At 42.1% G+C, this 22,368-nt stretch overlaps 1 protein-coding gene across 1 annotated transcript; it reads left to right on the top strand.

Annotated features, from left to right (window-relative positions):
• Positions 1-1,127: 1,127 nt before the first annotated feature.
• Positions 1,128-11,928, top strand: LOC120842530. Its single transcript, XM_040213662.1, has 5 exons — positions 1,128-1,238; positions 2,532-2,686; positions 4,516-4,589; positions 6,971-7,048; positions 11,795-11,928. The coding sequence occupies exons 1-5, from the start codon at positions 1,128-1,130 to the stop codon at positions 11,926-11,928; spliced, it is 552 nt and encodes a 183-aa protein (XP_040069596.1).
• The last annotated feature ends 10,440 nt before the right edge of the window (positions 11,929-22,368 follow it).

The following is a 22,368-nucleotide window of genomic DNA, read 5'->3' on the forward strand; positions in this document are numbered from 1 at the left end:
CGGGGAAACTGCAATGGTCTATAGGTCCCCCCCCCCCATGTTATGTGAACTTCCCCACTAAATATAGTTGAAACATCACATAGGTCATGTGATGCTGATTTTCCCGCTAAATTTAGAGGGGAATTTGAATGTAGGATTAGGTCACAAGACGTGTATTTTTTACACATATATGTAATGTGACACCAAATTTCCCCTTTTGGTGTCTAGGTCGGGTGACGGTTCGTCCCGTGGTGTCTATTTCCCCCCTAAAGTATGCGGACAATGCACGGACAGACTTACAAAAGTTTGGGATTGGGGGTGCCGTTTTAATAATTAAAAATGTATTACTGATGTTGACAATGACCCAATTAAATTCAACGCGAATAATTTTTCTTATTGTGCCCTTCGGCATAAACTACTACAGGATATACGTCTTTTCCTGTGCGGTAAGTAGTTCTCGCAGAAGTGATTTGTAATCATTGAGCGCACGACGCTCAATTATATTTTTGTCAAAATAGTGGGAGGTGTACATAAATTGCGACTAGCGCTGTACCATCATAAGCAGAGAGCAATTTTAATGACGGATTACAGAACAGAATTTAGAGAGAAGCAGAAGCAGACCAAGAGATACCGCCAAGCCAGAAGCGTTTGCTGACCAGTCGCTCGACATTGTAATTCAAATTTATCGGTTGGTCTCCAGGTAACTAACTGAAATTGTCCTGGCAACGTTATCTTCATTCACCAATGCATTTAAAGAAAAAGCTTGTCCATCAGTCCTTTCCTAACGAAGGAGGAGGCAAACACCAAAGTTGTAATCCTCTAGCAGCGTGAGTCCCAAGTTTACCGGCTCACATGCGGGTCGTTGTACAAGCTGCGTTTTTTTTATTTTTTAATATATATATTTATTTCGTTCACAGAGACATAGGGGAACAGCTTTCGGAGTAATGTTACCAATATGAATAATATGCCTGGTGGCTGTTATTTAATATATATGTTGTTTTTATTGCGACCGGAAACGCACGACAAAAAACTCCAGGTGCGCATCAAACAAAATTAAATTACAAGTTCCCTTTAGACATTAGCTATAAAAAGAACACCACCGCCGCCCCATGGCGTTATACACTTCGCAGCGTTTTAAGGGGTACACGATGTCGCCTGTCTTTACTTTGACCGCCCTCCAGATTCTTCTGGGATGTAGCGCAACGCCGAATTATCCGGAGCTTGATCCTAAGCTCCAAATTTACCAAGACGCATCAAAGGTATGTGGAGGTACACGCAGTTTCTCGCTGGTTAATAGGAAATTAATTGAAGTGAATAGTCAATAAAATATTTGTAAAGAAACTTACTTCGCCCATGAGCACATAGTTACTTGTTGCACTAAGCGCATTCCAAATGCAAAAGTAAACGGTCAGCTAGAACAGTAGGGACAAAACACAGGCATGGAGAAACAGAGACATGCACACCTCTGACTATCAACTGTCTGTGTTTTGTCCTTATCGTTCTAGCTTACCGTTTACTTTTGCATTATGTACCAACTCGGTCAACTTCAGCCTGTTATTTTGTATTCCTAAATTGACGCTGTAAACTGAGTTGAAGTCACCTTTATCAAAGAAAAGTTCTAGCAGTTAATGTGTTTAGGGTGCAGTAAGATGACTAAGATCTTGACAACTTGAAGTATTTTCCTGTAAGAAATATGAAGCACTTGATTTTACTACCACCTGCTTTATTTTAAAACATCTGTGAAAGGTAGGTTAATGCTGTTTGTGCAGGTAAGTTATGTTGCCAGGGGGACATAATATAGATGGCTAACCCTCGCGATTACTGGGATAATTAACTAAAATATTCAATTAACTTCTATATCAGTTGAAATAAACATAAGGTTACAATTAGAAACTTGCGGAGCGTATTCTAGAACCACCAAATTAATCAATGCTAGAACAATTTGAGGCACGTGAAATTGCAGGGGGGGGGGGGGGGGTGACACCAAACAGGGCGCGATGCCAGTGGCAGAAAGACTTGGAGGATAATCTGATAATCCATGTTTTCCCAGCGCCAGCTTGACGCCTGTTGCGCGCAAAGTGACTACGGTGCACCCACGCGCTTCCCACGTACTTCAAGTTGTTCGAATCTTTATTTAGGGTTTTTAGATGACGCTCAGCATGTTTTTAATAAGAGGTATATGTTTATTTCCACCAATTTAGAATTTAATTAAGAACATCTAGATATGAGTTCGGCTTATCTATCGAAAGCATTGGCCCTGTGTACTATGCCAACCTTGTCGTATAACTCACCTGCATAAACCGCATTGATGAAACTTTCAGGGAGTGTTTTCTTGTAGTAATAACTCTGCTCGGATTAAAAATCAAACACCCTGTACATTAACGTGTATTCGGCGAAAGCTTTTCTGATCTTGACATGTACCGCCTCTTTTCTAAGTTTTATACAACCAATACAGTGTAATATTGTGTCCTAACGAGCCTACAGCAGGAAGGTTATTTCTTCCGAGTACTGAACCAAGGTTTTGTTATTGAAACGGCCACCTACGCGTACAGGCGTTCCCGCTAGCTCAGACCTGGTACGTGTTGTACAGAAACTATGAGAAGGACCCGGCATTTGGAACATCCAAGTGTTTAAAGCACAATTATTTGAAGTCGGAAAAGGATGGACAATATCGAACCTTCGCTCAGTACGGAGAAAACAATTCAGCGTAAGTCAATCCTGTGTTGCGTTGATCTCTCTAACACGCGAATAACTAGCACAGTGTGAGTGGCACGCTCCTTGCGGCTAAATAGCTTTTTTTGCGACAAAGAAATACATTTAGTTTGCCGTGGAGGCAAGTAAGAGGTAACGTGATTCATTTACTTTCTGTCTGTGTAACGAGTTACGGTTCCTCGTTTTATTTTTCGGAGAATCTACACAACACCAACTTCGTCTTTGCCCCAACGCACCCTGTGGCTTATAATCTTCAAGTGAGCAGTTTGCAGAGGAGCGAACAAAGTATAGCCATTTTATTGTTCAAGTCATCGGAATTCCCAATTCATATGAATAATGTCCCTTCGCCGGAGACCAGAAGAAGAAAATAAGGGTGTCATCCAACGTTACTAAAACACTCAGTTGGGAAACTCGCCGTCGAAACCTGGGCCGCTGGCGTCCACCGAGACCGAGCTAAATGCGACAACAGCGCCATCTTTATCATTTGTCTGTACTGTGGTCACCTCGAGCTTTTTGAAAGCCTGTTTTTGCGTAAAAACACACGAAAAAGACTCTTTTTGTATGAAATTTATTGGAGATTAGTACAAAAAGAGGGGCGCGTTATGTTTTTAAAATCCTTAGTTTGCAGGGTTTTGCGGCACAATTAATATTGTTTTTATACAACCATGCCTCAGCGGGCCTTTCAGGTAGCGCGTCCCGCCCTAGGTGCATTTTAACTTCACTAGTTGAACGCGGCGCGTCCGCCGGGGAGACGGGGGTGGCACGCCTGTAACCTCCACTGCCTCTACCGCCATATCTGTTCTAAAAGCCAAAATAGAAGTCACGTGCAGTTTCTCAAGTGGCCGCTGCGGGAGAAATGGTGGCGTCGTGTTCGTCATTAGCTCGGTGCTCGGAGACAGATTGGGGCCACTTTTTCAAAGCTGTCTCTATGGGAGTTTCCCAACTGAGTGTTTTAGTAACGTTGGTGTCGTCGATGTTGTGTGTTCTTTTAAAGGATTTGGGTATAGTTGTTTTTTTATCAAGATTCACTCTAGCATAGTAAGGGGATTCCGCACTCAAAAATGAGAATTGCTACCATCTTCTGAACAAGATCAAATCCAATCCCCACAATACAGAGGGGAAAGAGGGGGGGGGGGGGGATTGACACACGCCAAGGATACCCTGTCTTTCCGAATTTCTCGCGCATCGCGAGAGCAATGGAAGTTATATTTTGGGTGTTTAGCTCTCACGATATTTTTCAAAAATAGTATGCGCACCCAAAACGCAATCACTAAGCATAGTCGAAATGGCGACGACGCTCATGCTTGGGTGGGAAAAGCGATTCCGTACAATATCCTTTATATTACTATTCTGTTTCTAAAAAAATGAAATTAAATGCTTGTAACGAGTAAGGAATTTTTCAACTAAAACGTCAACTGATACGAAGCAACTGACTAGTTAATGAAAGTTCTATTTTGGGATCATAAAACAATACTGAAATTTAGCTGACGTCAGCATTACGCAATTAACGAACTACAACTTTTGTCAGGAATGTAAAGTCAACAATTACCACCAAGTCATTATTATGAATGAATATTAAAATATTTCATTGAGCCGCTGAATAAAATAAATATGCTGACTGAAATGTAAAAAAAAGTATATAAATATAATTAGGACACTGTAATGAATATGCACCTTGCCATATCCAAATTGAAAGGCGAAAGACGTTATATTTAATGGGAAAACGCTGACGTTTGTAAAAACTACAACTTTCGTGTTTCACTCTACGGATGATTATCATTTCATAATTTCATTCATGTTTTAATATATCTGGCTTTTCTTTAGTAAGGAGCGGGTGACGCTAGGGTCCACTGAAGGATATACTGCCAAGAATGTGGTAAACATTCATCCCGACGGCCGTGAGTATTCGCCGATTATGAACCTCTAGATAGTTTTTGAGTAAAACCAAGTATAACAGAGTTATTTTAATGTGTCTGCGAGGTTCGGTTAGCGCCGTTGTCTACGCCACTGAAAGTTGAAACTTGAACCACAAAACAACCAAGGTGCTTCTGTGTATGCCTATAATATAGTCGACTGCAAGCAAGGCCACTGGCCACCGCCATCGCTCGGCGCGTCCGGACAAGCCCGTGCAATTTCATGCTTGCCAAAGCTATGTTTAGGAGCAAGCTGCGCGTGCTTGCACTCATGGGGCACCAGTCTGGGCGCCGTGCTTGCAATTGTCTCTGTTCGGATTCTCTTTACTTTACATGTAAGCTTAATAGGTTCTTGTAAAAAAAGTGTTTGAGATGAATTCTAGAGTATTTTTATCCCGTGAATCTGGATATCAGGTTTGTTTTTTACCAAGATATAACTAAACGCGAGAATGCACGAAAAACCTCCGACAAGTTGCTGCCTCATACCGAGATCTTTCGGCCGCTAAGCGCGGGTCGCTCGTATGGTCAACGCGTGAAATTGCAAGCTTACCAGGCATATTCCTCCGCACAGACACCAGTCGTCACTTCTTCTGACCTTTTTTGAACATAGCAAAAGGATTTGGACATAGATTTTATAGGCACTGCAGATGCGAGAGAGTGGACATTCCGAAAACTGTGGTAATGAAGTAGCGGTCTTCGGAAGGAGCGTGACGTCAGCGGTACTCTGAAAACGATTTGCTGCAACCTCCGTGCACCAAATTGACAAATGAAGACGATTTGAGTGTTTCTATTCAAATTCAAGACCGCTTCGGTTTTTCTCTCAAGTCCAAGAACAGCCGACGCTTTGATCCGCTGGAGCCAAGGAAGAAGCGGCAAAAGGACATCGTTGCGTTTTTTTTGGTCTGTGTGATTGGTTTGGCTTGTGATAGCGACCCTATAAAGACAACGAAAGCTGTGGTTATGCACTTTTCGCTCATCTTGATTCGCTCCCTTGAACTGCAGCGTCGGCTGCGATAGTACTTAAAGTTAATCGTGGGATCGAGTGTACACAGCTCAAAACTGCAACCTCCAATAAGCGATTGTCGTTTTCTTTTTTCTTTTTTTCTTCTTCTTGGAATGGGAACGTTGTTGCTGATTTTTTTGGGGTGGAATATTTTCGTTGGGTGCACTCACATGAGGGTTAGAGTATGGTGCCTGCCACATAAAATTAAAAAAAAAAACAAAACGCCGATTACATTTTTGCTTTAAGAGGGTCGCGCAATGTACCCTCACTAAAAGTAGGTCAACCGAAATGAGTCCTTTTGAGCATGTTATTTAAGGAACAGAAAAAATGAAAAGTGTCTCGTGCATCGGGAAGGGCATCAGAGCAAGCACACGAAATTGCTTGCTCTGATTGGAGGATAGAAAGAGCACAGTGACTGTCAACCTTTTAACCTTTAACAGCATTACTGGGGATCGGGTTTAATGTGGTTGCTGTCTGCTTTAATTTGCTATACAATACTAGCGTTAGCTGAACATCTAACATGCATTAAAATAAGTGATTTTCTTCAGGCCTATCTGAATTATGCTTACATTTAGTAGAAAATCTGCCATAGAAGATGCATTTTATTTCTGAGTAAGTGTTTTGCTTTGGGCTCGCCTAATATACAGGCTTTTTTTGGTTTAATCTTTTCAGATATGTTTAGAAAAAGCCGTGGAAGCTACATTTATGCGGTTTGTGAAGCTGAGCTATACGGCCAGGGGGACATAGTACATGCGACTAATCGTAACGATCAGTCGGCTAATTAAGTAATTTTTAATTAACATTTAAATTAGTAATATTAGACATATGGTTCCAGTTAGAAACTTGCTGACCGTCATCCGAAACCAATAAAATAATAGATTTGATATACAGCTTGAGCGCGTGGGAAGCGCAGTAGTGCGCTATGTCTACCACTGGTGCAACAGTTACCAAGTTGGGGCTATGATAAAAGACAGAGAAATCACTCGGGCGCCTTGTCGCACCGGTCGCCTTGCTTATCCTACACCTGTGGTAACTTAAGAGCACAGCTGTGCCTTTCACGCTCTAAATGCCTGCCTGAAAACTGATTTTCTGTTTTTTGATGACGCTCAGCAAAGTTCTAATTAAACATTTATGATCATTTTTACTCATTAAAAGTTAACCAACAAGTTTTATTTAAGTAGCCGACTGATCATTGCGATTAGCACCCATCCTATGTCCCCGTGGCCGTATAACCCGTCTGCAAAACAGCATAAGTTTAGCTTTCATGGCTTTGTTGGAAACAATACTTTGAGCTAAAAAAAGAAAACAAAAACAATTTATATGGTGAATATAAAATAAGCTCTTCTCAACCCGTATATTGCAGAAAATATCACGCTTCCTGTGTACATCTCTTTTCTGGATGTGAAAACATGCGCAGTCACCAGGAACATCTACGTCAATGGTACGACAACTTTTTAATGTAGGGGTTTGATTTCAGTATCTGCGCTGCATGGAACATGCGAATCAATCTTTGTGTACAGGATTATATCTTAATTCCAACCTATTCCTTTAAAATATACCGTGAAAAGTACACTACTTCGGTGATGAAAATAATCCCTGGAGAAGGGGAACAAGGGGGACAAAGGACAAACATAAATCTCCAAACACAGCTAGGTGACTGGTGCGCGACCGAAAAAATCCGCCTGGTCCGGGTATCGAACCCGGGACCTCTCCATAACAGGTGGAGCGCTCTACCAACTGAGCTTAGCAGGGGTTAGACGTCAGTAGAGCAAACGGGTTTTATCAGCCGCCACCAGTCGTACACCAACAAGGGTGAAGCACCTAGCTGTGTTTGGAGATTTATGTTTGTCCTTTGTCCCCCTTGTTCCCCTTCTCCAGGGATTATTTTCATCATTACTGTCCAGCTCGCTTGCACCTTTGCATTTAATTGCATTATAATCATAACTACTTCGGTATCTGCACGTGAGTAATTTGGCTAGGGGGTCATTTTACGCGGGGGGGGGGGGGGGGGGAGATTCCATGTGTAATATTCATAGTGATAATTAGAAATCGTTTGTAAATTAACAATTTAAATAAATGCAAATGACCTTATCGTTCTAATTAAAGCTTGGTGAGCGTCATCGCAAACCAATAAATCAGCAAACTTAAGAAAGAAGCGCGGAGGTGCGTTCAAGTTACAACTCTTGCGACAGGCGCAAGGCTCGCGGTGCAAAAACGCGGAGGATAATATTTTATCAGTGTGGTTTGCACCACTAGCCTTTTGTACGTTGCACGACATGTAATTAGTTAGGCACACATCCGCGCGTCTTATTTCCACCAAACCATTAGAACGTTTTGTTTACTGGTTTTGATGAGGCGCAGCAAGTTTGTGCTTGTAACCATTGGTTTATTTTTATTATTTATTTTATTGAACAAATCTTGGGTAATTATGAAACTTGTAATGATCAGCCCTTAGATTCTGTACCCCTGACCGTATGATTCACCTAGACAAACCTGCTTGTGTATCTTTTTTGACTACTTTTAATAAATAAGTTCAAAATAAAATTACACGCTCTGTATCTAAGCCTTCATGTGAGACGAGTTAGTGTGCAGGCCAGCTGAGTGAATTTGTCATACTGAACGTCCCGAGCCACTTGACGACAGAAAAAACGTACACAGCATCACGCAAAACGGGTTTGTGTTTTTGAATCAATAATTTATATGCATTCTAAAAGGCGTGCGCAAAACAAGTGCCGCCGCGGCATTGTTCCTAAGGGACCACACCGCGGCGCCACTTGGACGACTCGACATACAGCAAGAGTATTTAGTAGGCAGAAAGCGAAACTTTGAAAAATCTGTTACCTGAAATACTGCGTTGGTAATTGAGCAAATCAGTACAAAAATATCCCTACAGTGACGAATTTTTTTTATCGTTTTAGTCACTTCAATTGCGTTAATAAAAACAAGTAGCCGTACAAATTAATTAGTTTTCGCAATCCCGGCATAGGCCGGATCGGCTGTAGTAAGCTCTTTAAACAAATGTCAGCTAAGCTGAGCACCGTGCAACACACCACGCTTCGTGATACAGTCTGTGCGTAACCTTCTACACTATGGACGACAATGGAAAGCACACAACCACTTCATGCGCTTTTGAAAGCCACGGGAACAGCCGCGACCTTCTCTTCGCTGCTATGCACCCTCATTCCACTATGAAGTGAAACGCTACTCGATAAAAAGTGGCGAGGACTACTTCTCATGTCAATTTCATACACTCCTGTGACTGTTGAACGTTGTCCATTAGTAATTTACAAATTTCAGTAGAAATGAAATTGCTTTAATTGAATGATGGCAATTTTCGCAATTTTGAAACAATTTTGAATTTAAATTTATGAATCCTACTAAAACGAATATTGCTTTTATGATTGAGTAACGCTGGCTTAGTTTTACAAAAGCATTGAGACACATAAAGACGCTAAGCACCTGACTCCCTGCCTTCCCTACCGAAAAATCCAATATAACTTTTCGCTATCTGGAATATGGAACTGGAAATCTATCTACATTGTGTCTGGATTTTAGGTTTTTATAAATCATTTCTTTGTCTGCAATTTGAATTTCGAGTTTCCAGAAGCAGATTTCCAGTTCCTTAATCCGGATAGGGAAAAGTTATACTGTGTTTTTCGGTAGGGTTTTTGCCAACTCGTGTGAATTACAAAGCATAAGCCATAACCGTTTGCGCACAGCTGACCAACATTAAGAGCCACATTACGCACAGGGGAACATAAAAGGTGCCGCGTAGAAGTGCAAAGTCCTTTATTCTTAGGATGAAGAGGAATGGCACACATAATAATTTCGTTGTTTCGATTGAATATTTTACAGGGACGTATGTCTCACTTTGGGTATAACTTGTATTTCACTATTTCAGCGCTGACAATCATTGTTGCATTGCTCTTGCGTTTTATTCACGCTGTCGGTTGAACCAGATTTGCGAGGTGTGCAAACATGATTGGTTTGAATTCCGTTTAGTTTTACGCGAATGTGACGAAGAACCCCTGCGGATCCGATTCGGTGTTGGGATATAAACGTTACTGTAAAAGCAGCTTAACTTTTACGCACTGAGAAGGAAAAAAATACTAAGACCTTCATTATTAATGCAGATGCATTAACTCTCCCACGGAGCGAGCCGACGTCATCTGTATGAAACGCGAAAAATGGCACCTTAAATCCTTTCTTCAAGTGAAGCCAGCTCCCAGCTATGAAACCTCGAGAAAGCCGAGACAACGGCACCTAGCTTTCTTGATCCCAAAGGCGTGGAGTACAGACAATTAATTTCGCCGTCGGTCCCTTCGGCTGGCGAGCGTCGACGAGGCTCTCATTGGCTGCTGCGCAGGTCAGTTTCAGCGACCGCCGAAACACGGCGCTGAGTGTCCGTGCTCCGAGCGCGAATGTAACACGAAGCGTCCAAGTTCAGAGCTGCGGGAAGAGCTGGGAGAGTTCTCGCACGGCCGTCGCAAATACGCCGCCAAAGAAACACGGGAGCGGAAGAACGGCACGCACGCTTTCGCATTCGCAACTGATAAGAAGTTCTTAGGTGTACCTTGAGCCTTTTGTTTAAGGGTTTATAAAGTAACTGTCATTAATCATGCTATAAACTAATCTTCCCATTACGCCAGTTGAAAATAGGTGGATCGAAATCCCAATATATGGCGAAGGTAGGGTTCCGTATTGATCAATACACTTTTTACAAGCAAGCCCGCGTGTTTACCCACAGCGGGAGTGGGCACTGCGCGTACGCAGAAATCAGATTCGCGTGAGGCGAAGCATCTGCGCAGGCACAGTGCAGACAGCAGCGCCACCGCAGTGGCGTGACGTCACAGAGTTGAGTTGGTCAATATGTACTACATAGTATACAAATTCCTCTGTGTCGTGGGAAAAACTTACAACTTCACTTCGATGGCGAAAAGTACGATCATATCATTAAATGGGGTAGCACGAAAACGGAAGTAATTGCAAAATAATTTCATCACAGTAGCAAAATAATAAACTTTTAATGTACATCCTGTTAGGTAGTGATTCTAATTCTACGTGATTATCAACTTGTGTAAGAAGATTAGTTCAAAATGTAATTATAATGCAGTGTATATTTGACCCGATTGACGCAGGTATATCAGTTTCCTTGTAGACGTACACAGTCACATCATGGAAGCAGATTAAAGAACCACCTCACCGGAAACAGACGCATATAAAAATAAATACCATGACGGTGCGTTACCGTATTTGCTGCGGACAGTATTGGACTCATGTTATTCCGACGGGTTAAATCTCGTGAGAACACACGTTCAGAATCGCAAAGCGGGTAGGTTTCCCAACGATTAGACAAACAAACTTTTACTCTGGACTGAGAGCGACAACGATTCGGAATACGATCGCTGCAGGCAGCGGGCTCAAAGAACAAGAGAGCGACGACTTCGCGCGGCATCACACCCACGCCACCGTTGGGGCGCTATCACGGCAAACCAGAGTGCGCTTATGAAGTGACATCTCACTTTTTGCTCACAAACGTAACTATGCTAAAATGACGATTTTGCTCTTTAGCGTTTTGCCTAAGGTAGCGTTCTTTTTACGATTGTATCCCCAACAGTGGCCCCATTTGTAGCATATGCCTGAGACATCCCTCAAGTGAATATTTCTTAGGAACCATCAAATACTGTTTTGGTTGTCATTTAAACAGTGCAACTCATAAAAGTTTTATGAAACACTGCTACAAATATTTAGGGTGGGGGAGGGGGGGGCGAAAACAGAATTCACAATACTTTAGCTTAACAGATTCGCTACCCCGAAAAAGTGTTGTAAAAGAAAGGGCGAGCATAATACAATTCAAGACAGAACATAAAAGGCGCACATTTTGATTCGTCCAATGAACTACATTTAGGAGGTTGTTCAGCAGAGAGAGGGGGAACAGATGGGAATAAAGACGTGAATGGAGTTTGATGCCTTCACTAACTTTGTTTATGTGAAGTTGACATATTTTTTTCTACTTTCCTTTGTTCTCGAACAAGCGTGGGTGTAACGCCGTATGTTTAGAGGAGGTGAAGACTCTCATTACACGAATCATGCAACTTTTGTTTCTAAAGGGAATAAAACAACCGCAGTTTACGTCTTTAAAATAGATTCAAGGAGGGTTTCTAACACATGCCTTTGAACCACGCAGAAGATGCATGCAGTGTCTCCGTTCCCGAAGACCAGCTTGGAAAAAGTGCCACCTGCTGCGATTTCATTTACGACCTGCTCTGCGGTACATACAAGTATCAGATATCAGACAACAGCTGCAAGAACCAATACTGACGAAAACACCATCAACTTTTTTTATGTGTATGTCCCTTAAAAGTCAACTTCGCTCAACTAGGAAACCAGTGATGATTGCTCATATCAACTTGAGCGACGCTGATGACATTGAGTCAAAAGGCATAAGTAAGAAAAATCGAACGGAGTATCCTTTAATGCCTCAAGAATGGAGTAGTTTAAATAAAGTTAACGCCACTATCTTCTTCTTTTTGGCAACAGTAACACAAATGTAAGTTTTTGTTTATGAAAGCTAAACGAATTATAACTTTTTTCAATCTCTTACTCGACATTTTCTTGATTATTTTGTCAAAATAGTGGAAAATAGTGGAAAATAGTCTAAAGTTGAGTTGTGCACAATGACTAATAAAAATGTTCAAATAATCATTCGTGTGTGCATTTGTACATTTTTGTGTTGACTGGTTTTGGTAAGAATAGGCTACCTACCTGATAAAAATACTTTACAGCCACAAGTGTGTTTAATTTCAAGCTAACGTAGTAACGTAACCTGAAAAACACAATCACTCTTCTGCGTTCTCAGTGTAAGACAACGTCAAGGCCGGAATTAATTTCTCCAATATACTCCGTCTTTTATCTCCCTCTGTTTATATCTCCCTCTTAAAGCCGAAGTTGCTACTGAAGTTGCTACTGAAGTTGCTGGCATTTCATTTACGATAAACGGCTGGTTAAAATAAAATTTTGAAATTGCAGCAAGACGCCAGATGTAGGTAGTTTCTAATCTATAATCATCATCCGGTGTACAGTTCGCGGTGGAAAATCTCATTTAGAAATAAACAAAAACTTTTTCTAGCAATTTTCGTACACAGCTCGCACCCGGCGCATATACCGCACCTAGCGCCTTATCCGCACAGAAAAAAAAAACACAAATATTGTACAAAGCATATCACGAGAGAGGGTTGTTTTAATAGCTTTCAAAAACGCTTTAATCAAGCAAAATTTATATATGACATGCTCTGTCATTCACATATTTTGACACGTCAAAATAAGCAATATGGAAAAATTAAATCCTTGTATAGAACGCACATAGAGTGAGTCTGCACCACGTAAAATATTAGCTTTTACAGCGTGTGTCGTCCGCGAACTAGAGTATGGAACAGAAAATTGTCGCCTTTCACTTTTGGTCTAAGCTATCATTATACTGTGCATGACGTGATGTTCAAGTAGTGATGTGATCTCATGACAGCTGAAGCAAATTTGCAAATATAATCAAATTACCGTTAAGATACCTTTTGATTCGGGTTTGTGTTATAGAGATACGGTCCATTCGTCACATGCACACTCGTCACAGGACGATTGGTCACAGGGCGATTCGTCACACAGGAACATTCGTCGTAGGATGACTCGTCACGTGGCCAACCGGTCCTACAATAGTTCGTCCACCCAAAATTGTGTTGTTCAATTTGGTTTGGGCGGACAAAGAGGCTCACCTCATATCTCAGTATGTGTTTGGCTTCTGAAAGGCGAAGAATTCGTAACAAATGTTTTAGCTTCTGGTTCGGTCCCGAACACTGAATGTTGGTTCGGCCTAACAAAGTGGGTCACCTCTTACCCTAGCATGTCTTTCGCTTCTCAAGGTCAAAGAATTTTAACAAACGTTTTAGCTTCTGGGTCCGTCCCGAACGGTGAATGCGGAGGCTATATAAGAGCAACTATTTTTGAACTCAAACTACATTCAAAATAATGGAGGTTATCGCAACAGAGTAGGGTAGAGCCATGATGCTGCACGAGGGGTACTCGTACACAGTCAGCAGATAGAATTCTGATAATTATTGATTTTGTCGAATAGGTGTATGCAAGGCAAAAGTAAAAACTGATGTTGCTGCGAGTCGGATTATTGCTCGTTCAAGCCAGCAACTGAGATCAACCTGCTGAAGACTCGTGATACAATGAAAGTAAAAGCGGGGGTGTATTGTAAGATTAGTTTTCCTATCCATTGGTATATGTGAGAGTGGGAAGTCGTGAAACTCCTCATCAGGGAATGTGGGCAGTTGTTGAAATTTCCGATTTACTAACGTCCCCTGCCCGATCGATGTGACCAGTGGCCCGCATGACGAGTCATCCTGTGACAAATGTTCCTATGTGACGCATCGTCCTGTGACCAATCGTTCTGTGACGAGTGCTCATGTGACGAATCGTCCTCATCCCGTGTTATGTAGGTCAAACGAAGCGTTGTCCTAATGATAGACTAAACGAACATAAGCGATGTGTTAAAAACAAATATCCATATTCCGAGGTATCCAAGCATATTCAGGAATCTAAGAATAGCATGCCACTAATGGAACTCGACGACCACAAATCTAACGGGGAGAAACGACCACAAGCGACTCCTGAAAGAGTCAATCGCGATAACGAAGCATAAGTATTCAGTTGACAAGCCCTCTTTGTCTTTAGAAGCGGAATGGAAGTGCTTTCTAAATCTCTAGTAGTAATGTTAGACCTAAAAATATTTTTTTTTTTTTTTTAGTTTTATAGCTAACTTCCTCAGTGAAGGGTCCAGTGCAGTCTGGGGTTTTCCTGCGTGTTCTTTTTTTTTCATGTATCATTTTTGGTGTCGTCAGCTGGTTTGACCCAATCGTTAGAGGTGCGGTGTCGTATCTTATGTTGAGAGAGGTGATGTAAAGAAGGTTTCCCTTTTTTCTTTTTCTTTTCAACCCTATATAAAGGGTTCTGTCCTCAACAATGGTTTAGTTGTGTTTGAGACGTTCTCCTTCTTTTCCCTGACGTCGTCTGTCAATGCCTTAGTCTCGGTTTTTTTTTTTTTTTTTTACTAAAATGTTAAGAACTACGGCCTTTTCTTAAAGTCATGCGGTTGGCAATCGCAGGATACTTGTGTTCACGGCTGCAGTGTGGAATACGAAACGGCGTGTTTCTGACGAAATGGCCGACTAATATAGGTGGGTCTTAGCGTTGAGCGTGCAAATAAATTAAGATTTCTCGCATGCAGAGCAATGTAGATGATATAGGCAAACATGCTAAAAATTCTAGTGGTCCAGCATTTCAGTGCTGATTTAAATCACAATTAAAATGATTTACATTATTCTAATCGTTGGCATTTCTTCCAGTCAATAGCGGCGTGCCTCAGGACTTTCTATTACTGCCGATTTTGTTTCTTATTGATGTCAATGAGAGAGCTAGTGTATTTCATACCTCTGTTGAAGTTCGTCTTATCGCATTCAATTGCCTGGTGTACATAAACGTTAATTTACGAATAAAACCAAACGTTATAAAACGAAAATATATTTAGTAAGCATGATTGCTGTAAAAGCAAGTTTATATAATTAAGAAAATTAAGTCTTCTTTCGTTGTAGACACGAGGAAAATGTCGCTTTCTCGAAGTGCGTTTGTATTATCCAGATACCACAAAAGGTGATTGATAATCTTGTGCTTCATTAAATTGGCGATGCAACTGACGTGGCCGGTGTGACTGACTATAAGGTTATAATCGGCAATTATTGAAAACGAGAACCAGCCGTTACTTTTAGAGCGCAGCTCTTAGGCGCCCGTTCCCGGCTTGAGCGGCGTCGCCGTCGCCGTCGCCGTCGGCGTCGGCGTCACCGCGCGGTGCATTATGGGTAAATTTCCCCGCTAAATCTAGCCGAAAAATTTCCCCGCTAAATCTAGCGGGAAAATTTCCCAGCGGGAAAATGTCCTTGCTAAATAGTGGAATTTTCCCCGCTAAATCTAGCGGAAAAAATTTCCCCGCTAAATCTAGCGGGAAAATTTCCCCGCTAAATCTAGCGGAAAATTTTCCCCGCTTCTAGCGGAAAATTTTCCCGCCAAATCTAGCGAAAAATTTTCCCCGCTAAATCTAGCGGAAAAAATTTCCCCGCTAAATCTAGCGGGAAAATTTCCCTGCTAAATCTAGCGGAATTTTCCCCGCTAAATCTAGCGGGAAAATTTCCTTGCTAAATCTAGCGGAATTTTTTCCGCTAAATCTAGCGGGAAAATTTCCGCGCTAAATCTAGCGGAAAATTTTCCCCGCTAAATTTAGCGGAAAAAATTTCCCCGCTAAATCTAGCGGAAAAATTTCCCCGCTAAATCTAGCGGAAAATTTTTCCAGCTAAATAGCGGAAAAAATTTCCCCGCTAAATCTAGCGGAAAAATTTCCCCGCTAAACCTAGCAGAAAAATTTCCCCGCTAAATCTAGCGGAAAAACTTCCCCGCTAGATCTAGCGGAAAATTTTCCCCGCTAAATCTAGCGGGGAAATATTGGTCACGTGACCTGGGGGTCACGTGACCCCCTTCCGAGGTCACGTGACTTCGGGGGGGCACGTCTCCCCCTCCACGTGGACCCCCTCCCCTGAGGTCACGTGACCCCAACAAGGTCACGTGCCCTCGGGGGGGGGGGGTCATGTGTGACCCTTTCCCCCATGTCACGTGACCACCGAGAAACCGTGGCCCTCAGTACACTTCCCTCCTCCTCAAGAGCTGCGCTCCAATTCGGCGTTACAGGGAGTGGTAAACGGCTTTCACTTTTTTAAAGGCTTTCAGTAAGCTGACCGGCTCCCCATGAAAGGCTGTACTTTTGCAGGATTTAGTCTATCCGTGTAGTCCCAGACAAGACAATACCATGTAGTTGGCTCTGCCCGGTCCTGGACAGGCGTGAGTTGTGCTCTCCTGATGGATGTCGAAGAGCTCTCAATTCAAATATCATAACTAAGCTTCGAAAGTAAACAGGCGGGGTCGCCTTTAGAGAAGACGATTTCTTACTTCTGGCTGACGTGTACCAGTTTTTTTTTATTTTTGCTGAAAGCATCGGTTGCTACGGGCTACGCGTTGTCCTTAGAGACGGCCAGAGCGCAGAAATAACTCTTTTAGCACTTAACTTTTTCAGCCCTCTATCCGCCTTCATGAGTCTCGTTGAGGGCTTATGGGCGTCTATTAATGCACATGTGCCCCTCCATCTCCACCTAGTAAGGCAGTGAAGGTGTCTTCGCTCCACCTTCAGTGCACTTCGAGATTCCTTCCATTACAGCGGCTCACTGATTTAGATAGGCGATGTGGGCTAGTTGGTTCATGATGACAAAAGTGCAAACAGGGCCCAAAAATAAAGACAGAGTAAAAGTGCACACAGGACAATAACTAACTCTTTACTGAAAATAAAATAAGATCAACATTGGCAACACTAAACACGAGCTGTGGGTGGCTTTGGGTGTCGACCCATCCTCAAAAATGTTGACATTGCGGGCAAGGACCGAAACCGAATGACTAGGGTAGTGTTAAAAAAATGTGCGATTAAAAAAGGGGATTGAAAGTGCGTCAGGCAAACCTCGCTACATTTACACAGCAGAGATATTGACTTTCAAAGCCTATGTTGTATGATGCAAGGTTCTGCGCCAACGGCAACTGTGGAGAACTTTGATAACTTTTTTTAATATGCACATCTGCCGAGCATGGATGTAAGACGCGTTTGTTTTTTGCCAATTTTGCTTTTTCTAAAGCGTAGCGTTAAGGAGCTTGTGTCGCGTAAAAGCCAGTGTTGGCGTCGGTGGCATCGTGACGGGAAACTCCTGATTGGTCGATAGAGTCATGACGTCATAATCCCTTCGCGCGGGATTATCAAAACAACCCTCAACGCTCACCTGAAACATTACGTGACGCGTGTAATAAAAGTGATTAAAACACATGACGTGTAGTGCGCATCAAAGGTCGCCACATGTCTCGAATGATTTCGCTTTAGAGAGTAAAAGGAAGATTTGAAGAATTTTTTGCAGAATTCGAAGACACGACTCTTCGCTTGCGAACCAGACACCCTACTGACTCGCCATATCGAACATACTACCTGCTCACTGACAGGAAGAGACTGAGAAGCGAATGAGAAGGCGATGCAAACGGGGCCGGATAAGCCTATCCCGTTTCACTCTTAAAGGCGAAGCTTAATCGTCCTCGAAGTTGTCTTTTATATGTTCATTTTAAAGAAAGCACTTGTCCTGGTGTGCACTTTTGCTTTGTCCATGTCTTTTCCTTGCGGTTTGCCCTTTTGTCACGGATTAGTCCAGCCGTCGTTTTGCGCGGCCACGATCTCTGTGCAGCCTTTCGTGTGGGGTGTATGCTGCTCGCAATAACAAATAAAGCAACTGCGTCGTTAAAGACCGTGATTTATCCTCTAAAATGGTTTAGAATATTACCGCGATCAACCTCGCCGGACAGTTTCGGGAAACTCTTTTTAAGTCGCGCCAACATAAACTTTTAAAGAAGTGTTATATACTTGAATTTGGTTTGTTTCTCTCCAATGTTCGCGGCATTGTTTGTTTCTATAAATTGCATCTCGAAAGGAAAAAAAATAGTTCAGTCAACACGCCGAAACATACATGATATATATAACCCTTTGTAGGTTGTTATCAGCATAGTTTCTTTGCCAAGTCGCACACGTGGTGGAAGCAGAATATTTCAGGTTTCAAGTCACCATACCTCCTCTCCAAATAAATAGCACCCCCAGTTACTGCACGTGTCAAAATGAATATAAACCTTAAAACGACGCAACGGGTGCAAATCGGGTGTAGGTTAAAATACATAAAACTATATTTATTTTGCACGTTAATAATTTTTAGGACCCAATTTGGCCTTCAACTGTCAAAAACCATAGTGTATGCCACTTGAAAGTGTGCGGCACTTTATTTGTTTTATGAAACAAATAAACAGGTTGTTTCAGGAAATGGCAGCAAAATCGCTCCAGCGAAATCTAAGCATCGCGGAGACAAAGTTGATCCCGTGGTTGTGTGTGTTAAAGAAACCATTACGGGAAGTTATTGCCTTTCAATATATTCGGGTAAGTAGTATATTTTTAGAAAATACATTGATAATTATTGATTTAAAGGTAGAGTTTTAATTAGAATATTGTTGTGCAAAAGCGACCACTACTAGATACACCCACATTAAAAGGTTATATGGCACACGCAGCATTTTACGACGTTCCTAAAGAATGCCAAAATCGGAGGCGTTTCTGGGTTTCAGTCTGTTATCGGAAAGCTTCTATGCCCAAGAAATTCCACCCCCATGTTCAAAACGCGCAACGCCCGTGCGCCGCCACGCATCGCGCATAGATGAGTCTAGGTAATAAAGCATCCGGACTGTTACGTCAGGTTTTCTTTTTTGACATCGGTGCCAGTTTTAAGACACCCTTAAGACACTCAGTTTTAAGACACCTTTTAAGACATTGGAATATCGGAATATTGCCATATAACATTTTAATGCAACAGTAAGAAAGCACAAAACAAACAGATGGACGAGAACCTACATTCTCTACATGCATAACATGGCGCACCCGGTCAAGTCTCTCGTGTCCCGCTTTGGCACCAAGGTCATTTTCAAATGCAGGTTCAAACTGGGTTCCATGTGCAAACTGGTTTACAACGCCAGTTCCGCCCCCCCCCCCCCCCCCCCCCCCCAAGCATGTGCAAAAAAACACGGCTCTCAATTCGTTCGATGCGCAAAAGAAAAAGTCTACTCGATTCCTTTGACCTGCGGTGCCGAATATATCGGCCAAACAGGCCGATGCATAAATGATCGCCTCCGAGAACACCACATTGAATGCGCGTCACATCCAGAGGGGTCATTGGATCCTATTATAGTTCACGGTAAGGAGTGCCAGGCATGCACGCCATTGTTCAACGAGACCGAAGGGGTTGGGGGGCACGGGGGCGATATGGGAGGGAGATAATTGAAGCTTATAGGATGACTACCACCAAGAAAAACATTGCTTCTCCATCCCTCTCGTTGACAAAACGAGAACTGGTGTTTCTGAGGCCGGCGTTTTCTCGGACTCCAATTGCACAACCTTGAACAACAAGACCCCCCCTCGGCCTTCGGCCGTCAATCCGCTTCGCATGCGGAAACGCTATCTTCCCTTCCCTCCCCCTTTTCTTGCCTCTCAACCTTCTCCACTTCTTTTCTCCCTCTTGCTCGTTCCCCCCTTCCCCACCGACGGTTGTTGATGCAGACTTCGGTGGCGTCAAAAATATGTCTTTGTAAACTGAAAGCTTGTACATGTCAAGAACAAAAGTACATGTCTGTTCTCGTCCATCTGTTTGTTTTGTGCTTTCTTACTGTTACATCTGTCCCAACACGTTCGTCAAAGTCAACATTTTAATGTTAATGTATCTAGTAGTGCGTCTGTGCGATGTGCAGCCTTCGCAGGGGCCCTTTTGCCTTCGTTTCCGGAAACACCCTCTATTTAGCCCATAGCTTACACGAGCATTGTAACTGAAACGCGAACCAATTAACTCATTACTTGTCAGATTCGACTGTTTTTCGGCCTCAAGCCTATTTGAAAACGCGCAGAATCATTCTAAAGGAACAATAATTGTTTGTAGTAAAGTTGTTTTGCTCCAAAAGGCGAGCCAATTTCGCCCGTATGAATAATTGCGACAGGTTTTCTGCGCAGATGGATAGCGAGTTAACGAGCTTAATTATAGGTCCTGCCTTGCTACTATCAGTCATTTTTATAACCTGAAATAAAGTGAGCGGAACGGTAAAATTTGTAAAATGAGGTGACCCGCTCTTCTAGTCCATATGTGTTTTGTGATAAACACGATCTGAAAAACAGACCGAACATACATAGTTCTACTCTGTACGCTCAAGAGTTGATATCTTCAATAGAGTGATATTTTAGATTAAAAATGGTACACCACGACTGTGCCATAGACAAAGTAAAACTCCGAAAGCGTACTAATAATATTTCGCACTTCGGATTCTTTTTCATCAGTTTTTCTCACGCAATTGGGCAGGTTGATTAAAACAAAAATGTAGTGCTCAACAAAATAACGCCTCCATAGAGGGCTTCGCGGCCGCCTCTACGAACCATTTGATAATTACTAATTTTAAATTAAGCAAAGCTCTCATTCAACTCGCACTTTGCCATTCAATATTATCGGTTTACGCGTACTGTGTATGGTAAGGGACCATATTATCGGTTTACCAGATACTGTGTAGGGGACACATAGTGGCAAAGAAAGAAAACTTCACGAGAAATAAATCAAACTCATCTTACATGCAAATGTTAAGATGAGGCCAGTAAGTACCTGCTCACGAATCTTAACAGAAACATGCAAACCGTGCCTTATCTCGTCAGAGCGTTCTCCTGGCGGCAGCCGAATAATTACTCCATGACGTAATGCTCGTGGGAAAAGCGTAGGCAGGAGAGAATTCGCTAAAGGTCGAATCCGCGGCTGGACCGTTGAAAACACTTGTGCAACGTAGCGCAACGGGTGTGCCTATAAATTTCCGGCAGGTGAAATGGGGCATTTTCTGAACCCTACCGCAGTTTCGATCTTAAGCGAGCGGCCTTCCCAGCTCGGGCTCTTCAATTGACCGCTACAATATGGACGAGATTTTCTCCTGGAAACTGCCTCCTACCAAAAAAAAAAATTAACTCTCTTTTTTTTTTTTTTTGTTTGCTCGCATAGCGACTTTTTTTAATGATATTTTCGATTGGAAGGATATAGCGTGAATTGTCTGATCACGCTACGGGAGGACTGGTCTTAGTCCAAGATTTCTCGCATTTTTCGCAGGCAAAAGAGCCATCGAGTCTGAACCTCGACTACTCTATTGGTAACTCCACATGTCACCATTATTTCTTGTTTCATTTTCTAATTTTACTTTTTGGCTTCTCAAAGTTGCATAGTGTTTATATCAGCACTAATAACTGGACTAGCTCTTTTAATAGCCATGCTTATTGCTTATTTGCGTTCCTTGTGCCATTATTCGGCTGCAAAAAAAAAACTGTCAGTTTTCTGCATACCTTACAACGCTGGACAAAACTGCATAAGGAAGACGACCGCGTCACAGCAAACTTTTTAGTGGGATAAATTTACGAAAAAGAATGTTCGAATTAAAGGTGAAATTTATATTAATATTCAAACTATATTTTTTTCTAGTTGAGTAGGTAGGCTAAGAAAAATGTAAATAAGATATTACAATTAACAAGCATCTGCCACCGCTACAACAGAAAAGAAAACAAAAATAACATACACAATATTGGTATTTATAATACTTCTGAAGCACACAAATATAAAGTATGGCGCTAAATATTGCAGACGAAGAGGAGGAATGTGCGCGTGAAAAAGGACTGAAGACGAGGAAGTCCGGAAAAAGAGGCGCGTGCACAGAGGAAATCGAGGGGATCGAGGCAGCGGTGAGAGTTGTATATATTTGTTATGTAAACGCGATTTTGCATTTTTACACCATGGACATCGTTCCTCTCTATATGAAACATATGGCTAATATGTTTTTGGGGAAGAAATGAAGCAATCAGCTACTTTATATGTTCTTTATTTACAAGAGTCATGATAACTAAAAAATTTAACATATATTCTGGTTTTATTCGGGACGTTTATAATTAATTTATCCGATCTAAAAATCAGGGTATTTTAGCGTCAACATATGATTACCAATGGTTGTCTGAAGGGCGGCAGAGCCGCATTT

Source organism: Ixodes scapularis, unplaced genomic scaffold, assembly GCF_016920785.2.
Source record: "Ixodes scapularis isolate PalLabHiFi unplaced genomic scaffold, ASM1692078v2 PGA_scaffold16__2_contigs__length_2301149, whole genome shotgun sequence".
In the NCBI taxonomy this organism is placed as follows: Eukaryota; Metazoa; Arthropoda; class Arachnida; order Ixodida; family Ixodidae; genus Ixodes; species Ixodes scapularis.